The sequence below is a fragment of the Passer montanus genome, unplaced genomic scaffold (genome assembly GCF_014805655.1).
Source record: "Passer montanus isolate IOZ18808 unplaced genomic scaffold, ASM1480565v1 scaffold117, whole genome shotgun sequence".
In the NCBI taxonomy this organism is placed as follows: Eukaryota; Metazoa; Chordata; class Aves; order Passeriformes; family Passeridae; genus Passer; species Passer montanus.
The window spans coordinates 148,153-158,761 of record NW_024358389.1 but is presented as its reverse complement, the minus strand read 5'-3'; the positions used below and the strand labels follow the sequence as shown (position 1 = coordinate 158,761).

Below are 10,609 nucleotides of genomic sequence, written 5' to 3'. Positions count from 1 at the left end.
CCAGCAGGATCTTTCTTCTGCTGGTAGGTTTATTTTTTTTTTGTTGTTTGTTTGGGTTTTTTTTTTGCTTTTTTTTTTAATTACAGCAGAATTCTACTTTTGCCAGAAAAAGAAATGGAGTGAGCACAGTGACTATTTTAAGCCAGTGAGTGTATTGTAGAGAATGTGCCACAGTCTACACAAATTGTTGGGAATAAAAATGGGTGGAAAAGGAGATTTGGAGGAATCATGGATTCTGTCTGAAAAAGTGCCTTGATTTCTTTTCTGAGGACTGCCCATTATGGCTTTTCCCAGTTCTGGCAGGCAGCTGGGTAACAGCAGTGACCAGTTACTGCTGATACCTCAGCAGCACCTAAACAATGCACAATTGTGCTGTTTTATTGCAAAAATTATAATGAAGACATTCATTTTCGTTTGAAGAATTTACAATTCCAAAGAAAAATTATCTAATTTAATGATCTAATCTAATCTGCTTTTGTAGAAGGAGCACACAGCAGGTCACTGCCCATTCTTTGAAAGGAGCTGAAATTTATAATTTTGTGTAAAAAGAAACTCAAATTTCCTGCAGACTCTTTCTCAAACCCACAGTTAGGGATGCTGTCTCCTCTGAGATTATGCACACCAATATTAGAGGTTTAAAAATAGAGGGTGATTGCAAAAATAAAAAAATAAATGTATAAATAATCCCAAATTCTCTGTCTGGAAAGAACCCACATGGATGTGGTGGTGGAGGAGAATGTGGCAGTCCACCTCTGAAACATCCTATATTTTGATTTTTCCAGCTGTTAGCAAACCACTATTTCCTGTTCCTCTCCTGATAACATAAATTGCAAAAGTGCTGGTCGGAGGTGATGTTTCAGGAGAAAGATGACAGAAGATCAGTCACGTCTGCAGGCTGCTCCTCTCACCCACCTTTACCCTGTGCTAAAACCAGGGAAAAGTCACTGCAAACAGGGTGGGTGTTGGGAGGAAACACAGCCTAAAAGGACTCTTCACCCTCTGGGATTCTTGTGAAAGCTTTTATGGCTTGCAAAGAATGAATCCTGACATTGTGAGCCAGAAAAATGCAAGGTTCTGAGTGCAGTTTGACAGCAGGAAACACTGACACTTTTGGTAGACAAGAACTGTATGGGACAATATATTTTTTGGGGTAGGAGGACCTCTTCTGGGTGAAATATTTGGGACAAAGACATTCCTGGTTCTCCTGAAGCAGGCCTGATGCTTCTGGATTGCCTGAAACCCAGGATGGAGTCTGAGATGAAGTGCAGCAAGTCTCTCTCACTGGCTAATCACAACCAATATTTAAAAACCAATATTTCATTGACTTTAGATGCTTGAGAGACTGTGGAACAGCTTTCCAGAGAGCTGAACTGCTTTTCTCACTTCAGCACTGCTGGCAGTGCTCACAAAGAATTCTGAAAATTAAGGCTCAAGTGTCAAATTCATGAAGGCAAAGATAAATTTGGAAAATGTTGTTGGAGCTGTGGCAATGGTTTAATTTGGGGTTTTATGTGATTTTTTTATGGTTGACTTTGGGTTTTTATGCAAGGCCTTATTTTTTTCCCCTAGACAAATTAGCAGGAGAAGTTACTTTTAAAAGTGATAGTTTTCTCCTAAAACTGTTCTTTATGTATCAAGCCATAGTAAGGAAAGGACATCTTGGATATACTGGTTTGTCTTGAAAAAACTGCTCATCTTTACACCTGCATTGAAAGAGCTGCCTGCTATGTGCAGCCCCAGCTCGGTTTTCTCTGACTTTATTGGAAAATGTTTCTTAAAGACTAAATGAAAACAAGCATAGCTCTACAATAGCAAAGTGTAAAACATTTTAACTGTTGCTTGGCAGCATTTGCAAGGGCACTCCACGCTGGTTTTCTTTTTTTTTTTTTTTTCAATGAAAGAAATCTGAACATAGCTCTACAATAGCAAAGTGTAAAACATTTTAACTGTTGCTTGGCAGCATTTGCAAGGGCACTCCACGCTGGTTTTTTTTTTTTTTTTCCAATGAAAGAAATCTGAGGCAATCAGATTTCAACCAAGATCTCTTGAGTGACAGTTCCCAGATTTATTGTTTTCTCTGGTGGCTTTATCCAGTTGTGAACACACAAATCAGGGAATGACTGGGGGAAGCAGAAATGAGAATACAGAAACAATTCTGAGCTACTCTTCTGCCCAGCAAGAACTTTTCCATGAGAAACATCCTGTACCAGAGCAAGGAGCTCCAGGATGGAGTTTCTTTAGGGATGTGGAGGTTGGTAGAATTAAGGATCTCAATTTTAATCCCAGAAACTGGACTTGACACCCTGACTGTTCTGTAAATCCCTGGCTTTGCAGGAAATCAGCTTTATACTGTAGCTGAAAATCAATGAGTCTTTCTAGAATTAATCATTGTTTCTACTTTATTAAAAATGTATTTAAAATTAAAAATAACAGACTAATATTTTTAAAGCAGTATTACTTCTCATTCTCTACAAGTTGAAACATTGCATAAATAATTTTCTGGAAAAAAATAAATACGTAATTCACTCTCTGAAATGACACCTTTTCTCTCTAGGTTCTGATCCCACATAAAATAACTGAAAAATCTATCAACATTTCACATTTCCACAGTTTATATTATTCCAGCATAAATTCTACAGGATGTATACAGTATGTGACAATTCACTTTCTAACAATATCCTTTAATGTAAAAACACAACCATTAGTCTGAGTGTTGAGAAGCTAAGTAAAGGAAAGTTGCTGCCAAACTAAAGACTTATCAAAGCTGCACGTCCTAAAGACTTTTCTAGAGGAATCCATGACTTAGCAGAGGCTCACTTTTAATGCAGAACCAGCACCTTACTCCCAGAGCTTGGTTTGCACAGTCTTAGTGCTACAGAGTGTGTGGCCAGAGACTCCAAACTCTACAGAACAGAAAATGTAAATGGATGTATCTAAGCTGATATTAAAGTCAAACGTGTTCTACAAATAAGGAATAATCAGTATATTCTATGTACTCTATGTTAAATAATGTTAGCTGTTTGCAGGACAAACATCAGTGAGGTTATCTGGTTTGAGAGGAGCATCTTCTTCATAAATCTGCTCCACTTAGGAGAATTTGTTGAATTGTCCCTAAAGCAAATCATTGTTCCTAAATCAACATGATTTTAGTCACCAAATCTCAGTTTTAAATTTGTCCACCCCATAATCTTTTAATTAAAAGTTTTAAATGGATTTGTCACACTTTTACTTCTATGAGTGTCACATTTTGATTTGAGAGGAAACACTGGTGCATGAGGACATCTGATCATGTGTTCATTTCCCAACAATTTGACTTCATCCACCAGAACTTGAAATCCCTGCTGCCCCAAACTTTCTAAGGCTCCTTCAGAGACTGTCCTGGTGCTTCCCTAATTGCACCCCTGTCCTGCATCCTTGTCTGGGGAAGGGACCTCAGGATTCTTTTCCCATAAATGAGTGGAATAAAGCAAAGTGTGATTGTCCCCACAACAGCTTCACTTTGCCTCCCTGCTCGTCCAGGACACACAAACTGCCATGGACCTCAAGGGGTGCCTGTCACCCTGATTTCGTAAGATTTTCTAAGTCTTCTGTTGTTTACATTCTTGTAATGAACTTTTTCACACACTTTCTGTAAATAACTCATTGCTTTGCATTCTTTTATGGAGGAGGAGAAATGTGATGGACTGTTGGTTTGTCCAGTGTCATTGGAGAGGTGGCACTGTCACCCTCCAATCCACTGCCACTTTTGGAAATCTATAAATGCTGGAATCAGGAATGAAAAATTCTCTTTTTGCCTTGAGAGAGCCGCGTGTCCCTGTCATGTTTTTCCGTGCCCTACAGTGACAGGTGCCTCCAGCCGCCTTTACCCCATTCTCTCACCACACCGCAAGTGCTACAACCTGACCGATTTTTTGCCTATGTGAGCCTTTGACCCAGCTTAGCAGAAGGAATTGGAACCTACTGCAGTCAGAACATCACGCTGTGACCTCTGAGTGCCTTTTGATGGTTTAACAAACATCCGCAGCGCCAGTCCGTCCCACCCAGAGCCGCCTCCTTCCTAATACGCATTTTCCAGCTCGTGCTGGTTGGATTTACCGCTCCTGGCTCTGGCCAGGTGCGGCTTCTTGTTCTTCTGGGGCCGGGCGCTGTCCTTGCCGAAGTCCTTGAGCTCGGACTGGTTGTGGTAGCGAGTGTAGCGCTTGCACTTGCAGGAGGTGGCCGCTCGGAATTTGTAAGTCCGCGTTTCCTGCTGGGGACAGGCCATGAGGACGCGCTGGGTGCGGCTGTGCGCGGGGATGCAGCGGAAATCCAGCGCGTTCTGCCGCCACCACTTGCCGCGGCCGATGGAGTTGGGCAGGAGGTGCGAGGGCTCGCACTGGCCCGAGCACAGCAGCTCCTTCACCGGCTTCAGGCTGCGGCACGGCCCGTCCGTCAGGAACCGCGTGGTGCGCACCTCCCGGCAGCTGAAGGCGGCATCTGCGAACAGGGAGCGCGTTAGTGCTGCTCTTCCTTCCTCTAATCCGTCATTCCTGTACTCCTTCATCCCTGCTCTTCCCTTCAGTGCTGCTCTTCCTTCCTCTAATCCGTCATTCCTGTACTCCTTCATCCCTGCTCTTCCCTTCAGTGCTGCTCTTCCCTTCCTCTAATCCGTCATTCCTGTACTCCTTCATCCCTGCTCTTCCCTTCAGTGCTGCTCTTCCCTTCCTCTAATCCTTTGTTCCTGTAATCCCTCATTCCTGCTCTTCCCTTCAGTGCTGCTCTTTCAGTGCTGCACTTCCCTTCCTGTAATCCTTCATTTCTGTACTCCTTCATTCCTGCTCTTCCCTTAAATCCTGTTCTTTCATTCCTGCTCTTCCCTTCAGTGCTGCTCTTCCCTTCCTCTAATCCTTCACTCCTGTACTCCTTCATCCCTGCTCTTCCCTTCCTCTAATCCTTCATTCCCGCACTCCTTCATCCCTGCTCGTCCCTTCAGTGCTGCTCTTCCCTTCAGTGCTGCTCTTCCCTTCATTGCTGCTCTTCCCTTCCTGTAATCCTTCATTCCTGCTCTTCCCTTAAATCCTGTTCTTTCATTCCTGCTCATCCTTCAGTCCTGCTCTTTCCTTCATTCCTGTTCTTCTCTTCAGTCCTGTTCTTTCATTCCTGCTCTTCCCTTCATTGCTGCTCTTTCAGTCCTGCTCTTCCCTTCATTCCTGTTCTTTCATTCCCATTCTTTCCTTAAATCCTGCTCTTTCCTTCCTGCTCTTCCCTTCAGTCCTGCTCATCCCTTCCTGTTTTTTCCTTCCTGTAATCCTTCATTCCTGCTCTTCACTTCAGTTCTACTCTTTCCTTCATTCCTGTTCTTTCCTTAAATCCATTTCTTTCAGTCCTGCTCTGCCCTTCCTGTAATCCTTCAGTCCAGCTCTTCCCTTCATTCCTGCTCTTTCATTTTACATCCTGCAAAATCCTGTTCTTTCATTCTTGTAATCCTTCATTCCTGCTCTTCCCTTGAATCCTGCTTTTCCTTCACTCTGGGCTCTTTCTCTGCCAGCTTTGAGGAAGCACCCAAACCCTGACCCTTACCCTAACCCCCCATGCCCTGGCTGCCTGAGCTGCCAGTGGGAAGGAGCAACAATTTCGGGGAATAAAGGTGTTTTTAAGGGTTTATTTTGCTTCTCATTATCCTCCTCTGATTCTGTTAATAAAGTCATTTTGTGCCTCTAAGCCGAGCCTGTTTTGCCCTTGGAGCGTTTTTCTCCTGGTCCTTATCTCAAACCTCCAAACCTCCAGCTCAGTTTCTCTCACTCTCTTATCAAGTGCTATAATCTGTCAGCTTTTTTTGTTCATTTTTCTCTCCTCTGCCCAGCTGTGGCAGGGGAGGGTGGGTGAGTGGCTTTTGTGGGTGCCTGGTGTTGGGCCAGTGTCAAACCACAACAGCTCCTCAGCAGATCTCTCTCTGAGCTAGACACAAACTGAATGTCTTGAACAGCAGATTTGCAGGGGAAATACCTCAAAAAGCTCACTCATGCAGCTACTGACTATTGAGCTACTCCAGCTCTGAAACCCTTCAATAACAATGTAAAAATTGGTGAATAAAATCCACCAGGTACATTTAATGTCAGTGCTGTGCAGGGGGAAATGGAGCAGCTGGGAATTTTTGGCAGTATTCTCCTGGCTCCATTTACCTCCACTGCTCTAGTTTAACTCTATTGACTTTAGATGTTGACTCCAGATTTAAATTCTTTTGCAACAACAACAACAAAGTGTTCCTTAAGTGATTTTTAGCTTGCACGATGTGTTCCAGGTTAGAGAAATCACAGGTAACAACAGCACTAATGAATTCCCTCTCTTCAGGCAGCAGCTTTTCCAATTTTCCTACTCTGTGGTAATTCCACGTGTCCCACAAAACTCCCCTGAGAGAGCTAGAGGCATCTTGTGGCTATTAGGAACCTTACAGATGTTTTCCTCTCCTTTTTCTCAATGGATAACTATAGGCAAATGAAGCATTAGAAAAGTCAAGATTTCTTAGCATTAAGCATTTAGAAACTTTCTAGCTGCAGGAACATAACTTTTCCAAAAGAGGCTCTTTTCCCTTGACTAATTGACTTGTTGGGAGGACACAAAATTTGCTTTTTAAGTGTTTATCAAATAACTTCATCAGAAATTATTAATTTACATTAGTTATTAATCTACATTAATGTTCTTCTGTTAGTCAAAAGGACAGATTTAACTCAGGAACACTTTGTGGTGGAACCTTCAAAGGTCAGCTCAGAGAAGGCTGTGTCTGTTCTCCTCACTGTGTACAAGGTTTAGTTCAGCAAAAAGGAATTCTGACCCTGAATCATTAATGACACAACAGTATTTGTACAGACATTTTCATTTTTGGTTTTCCTGTGAAGTACAGAAACAGGATTTTCAGTGCTCAGATTTACATTTGTCAAAGTACAGCTAGCAAGATTTCATTTTTTAAAATTTTGCAGGACTGCATTAATGGAATTGAGCAAACCTTGCCAGCTGTGACAAAAATACTGGCACCTGAACTCCACATGCACTTCAGTCTCACACTCCCAGGTTTCCTAAGCAGCTAAGAAAATTCTGCCTGTAAATTAAAAAATGTGTTGATTAAGGTGCATTGTATGCACAGGCAGTTAAATATCCAGGCACTTGCCTCAGCTCTATAGATATTATCTGTATTTATGTCCTGTCCTGTGAATGTGCAGGTACAAAATCTCTGCTGGTCTGGTGCAAATGTCCCAGAAAGGTTTGGCCATTTTGCATCATAATTTTGATTCTTTATGTTAAAAATACAAGACCATTATCTTAAACAACTGCCCACTCTCCTTCAATCTTTGATTTCTTAACTTTCTGTGCTTTCCACTTTGAAAAATATGCACAAATCAGTGGGGCAGGGTCCCAGCTGATGGCAGGGAGTAAGAGGCTAAAAAATGAAAGTATTGAGAAAAAACCCAACCTGCTCTGACCTGGAGGTTGGTGGGGCTGCCTGGGAGGAACTGAGTGCTCCCCCACTTAGGAATATGAGAAACTTTTAAGGTCGCACTCTCAAAAGCATTACTTTTAAAAATTTCTTTTACAATCTTGTTAACCCTCTGGTTTTAAATGCCTTAAAGACAGCTGCAGCAGAAATTCACAATTGCCTTGCAGCTGTCCCCAGAAGAAGGAGGCTGGCTAAGATCTGCAAGGCACAAAGTGGAAATTCTAAGTTTGATCTGTGCCTGTGCTGCTCTGTGCTTTGTTCTGTGTGTCTGGAGCACCAAGCTTGCCCTATTTTCCAGTGGAAAACTTTTTTAAAGCTACTTTTCTCTGTTTGGGGTTAGCTTGCCCTCTTCTGTCTCTCCTCAAAGGGTTGGTGTCCTGCATCACTGCCAAAGCTGGACACTTGGTCAAATGACAATGGATCTTGAAGCATTTTTGGCTGCTGGAACTGGTTGAAGATCTGTCAGTGAGCAGCACACTTCTCTCATTTAGCTGAACACAACCTCAGTGTGCCACGTTTGGTGTGTGATCTGTCACAGCTGGTGGATGTTCCTAAATATTACAAATTTATATTATTGTCTCCACTGTCAACCCATTCCCCCATCCTAATATAAAAGAGGGAAAAAGAACTTCTGATATTTCCTCACAAAACACAGAGAAGTGTTAAGCAATATCTACTACAGGTTTTATGTTTTGGAGCTGTCTGCAGAGTAGCAATATTCAACAGAGAGCTGATATTTGCCTCAGTAAACTCCAATATATTCTTTCTAATGTTTACATCCATACTTCTTCAACAGCAGATGTAAATCCCTATCACTCAAAGCAGCTGGGCCACACCTAAATTGTTAATAAACAAACATAGATGGTGACAGTATTCTTTTGCAAAGTGTCTGTTAAGATCCAAACAGTAAAAATGATATTTTTCTTACCGCTGAGGTCTGGAGTTTGCTGTATGTGTCTTCCTCCATGTTTTGCCTGATTCATGGTGTTGTTGTTGCTGAAAGTCGGCTCCATTGGCGTTTCTGGATTTTCAGTGATCTCAGGAATGATTTCTGTAGCATCATTTTTAAACATCTGCCAGCCTTGCACAGAGTGAAGTGTGATTTGTGTCAGGACACAGACAGCACACACAGCCCAAGGGATCTGCATGGTCACAGATCAGCTTTTCAGCACCCTGACAGCCTCAGATCCTGGGCAAAGGCACATTATTCCCCTTTTTAAAATCCCTTTTAGAACCAAGCCAGCCAATGACTATACAAAGTGGGAAGGGCCAGACAACTCATTCATCTCAGCTTTTGTCAGTGTGAAATAAAATGGGTGTGTGGGGGTGGGTTAGTGACAATATTTTACAACTGTTATGCAAAAACTTCTCTTAACTACCTCATTTCTGAGCCTGGCAACAAAAGGTGACAGACAAGACGACAATGAATTGCAACCTGACAAGATTTTCTGCAGTTTTTCTCTAACAATGGTGCAATTAAAACCTGCTTCTGCCTCCATCCATATTTGAAATTTTGGCTATTGTCTTTTCCAAAGTTTTTTTCAGAATTTTACATTTTGCTGTTGTTGTTCCTCTTCCCATTGCTCGCTGTATAAAGTGAGGAAATCTAGAAACTGTAGCTCAGTAATTCTGCTTTTCAGTCTGTGCTGGAAATTATTAGGGGTAGGGTAGATTTTTTTTTCTCACCTTTCCAAAACAAGGAGCTCGACATTTTGTTTCACAAATACACTGGAAGAAACAGGGAAGAGCTTCATTTCAATATGAGAAGTTGTTATGTTTACTTTTCCTTAAAAATAGTTTGCTTGGAATTTTTTTTAGCTTAAACAGCCACAATTTTGTACATCATAATTTTTGATGTGCTCTTTCTCACATTTTTAACTCTTGGGAAAAAACACCTAACACATGTTGGCATTTGCTTTATGTTCATTACACACTACTACTTGTGAGATATGTTGAATACAGGACATTTGCTTGTTTTAAACACAAGAACTTGGCCAGACTGATTTCCAGCCATGATATAACCAACAAAAAGAGAAAAATCATCATTTTAGGTCTAGGGCATTTATGCTTAAGATGCATTCATGTATCATGTTTCAAAATCTCCAATGTGGTATTATTTTTCCTTGCAAAAACAAGATGATAGTGGTGAAAATATGATAATTTTAGTGTCTCAAGACCACATATACTTTCAAATGATTTGCTAAATACATTAATCAGAAAGCCTTTAGGAAGGGTAAGATACCACACTGAGCTTGTCACAGCTCCTGAAAACAAAATCTTTGCTTGAAGCAGTACAGGGACACGTGTGTGCTCCTGCCATGCTTGTCAGGAATCAGGAAAGGAAATGATGTCTGTAAATAAAACAATGTGTTGAATAAGGTGTATTGTACCTCCATAATGCACAGGCAGGTAAATGTCCAGGCACTTGCCTCAGCTCTGTAGGTGATCTTATCTGGCTGCATTTATGTTCTCTGTGCATTTATTTTCCTGAGACTTCCTCAGGAAAATATTTCCTGCAGAAGAGATTCCAAACTGACTCAGTCTGACTTTCCCCTGTGACTGCAAGGCTCAGAATGCTTTGCACTCCATTCTGCCAATTCCCCTGGTGGGGCACAGCAAAGAGGTGCCAGGAATGCAAAGTGTGGTGTGCTGTCCCTTGGTGTGTGCTGTCCCTTGGCGTGCCCTGGATGATGAGCAGCAGCAGTGACAAGGGCACATTTCACCCCTTCATCCCCACACAAACCCCAGCAGCTGCAGCAGGGCACTGAGGCTGAGCCTCAGCCCTCCCCTCCCTGCCAGGCTCCTGTCCTGAAGCACTGGCATCTGAAATATATTGGAAGGTTCTTTCCTTCCTAGATTTTTGCTCAGCCAAAATGAGAAATCAGCATTTTCAGAAGTGATCTCCTTTTAAAATACTCCACAAATGAGAAATCAGCATTTTCAGAAGTGCTCTCCTTTTCAAATACTCCAAAAATGAGAAATCAGCATTCTCAAAAGTTCCCTCCTTCCCAAACACTCCACCTGGATGATGAGCAGCAGCAGTGACAAGGGCACATTTCACCCCTTCATCCCCACACAAACCCCAGCAGCTGCAGCAGGGCACTGAGGCTGAGCCTCAGCCCTCCCCTCCCTGCCAGG

The 10,609-nt window shown here is 42.2% G+C and overlaps 1 protein-coding gene across 1 annotated transcript; it reads right to left on the bottom strand.

Annotated features, from left to right (window-relative positions):
- Positions 1-2,381: 2,381 nt before the first annotated feature.
- Positions 2,382-10,110, bottom strand: SOST (sclerostin). The gene is made up of 2 exons (XM_039697378.1): positions 8,400-10,110; positions 2,382-4,476 (listed from the first exon to the last, which is right to left on the bottom strand). Exons 1-2 carry the CDS (start codon positions 8,617-8,619, stop codon positions 4,058-4,060), a joined length of 639 nt encoding a protein of 212 aa, XP_039553312.1. The 5' UTR covers positions 8,620-10,110; the 3' UTR covers positions 2,382-4,057.
- Positions 10,111-10,609: the final 499 nt, after the last annotated feature.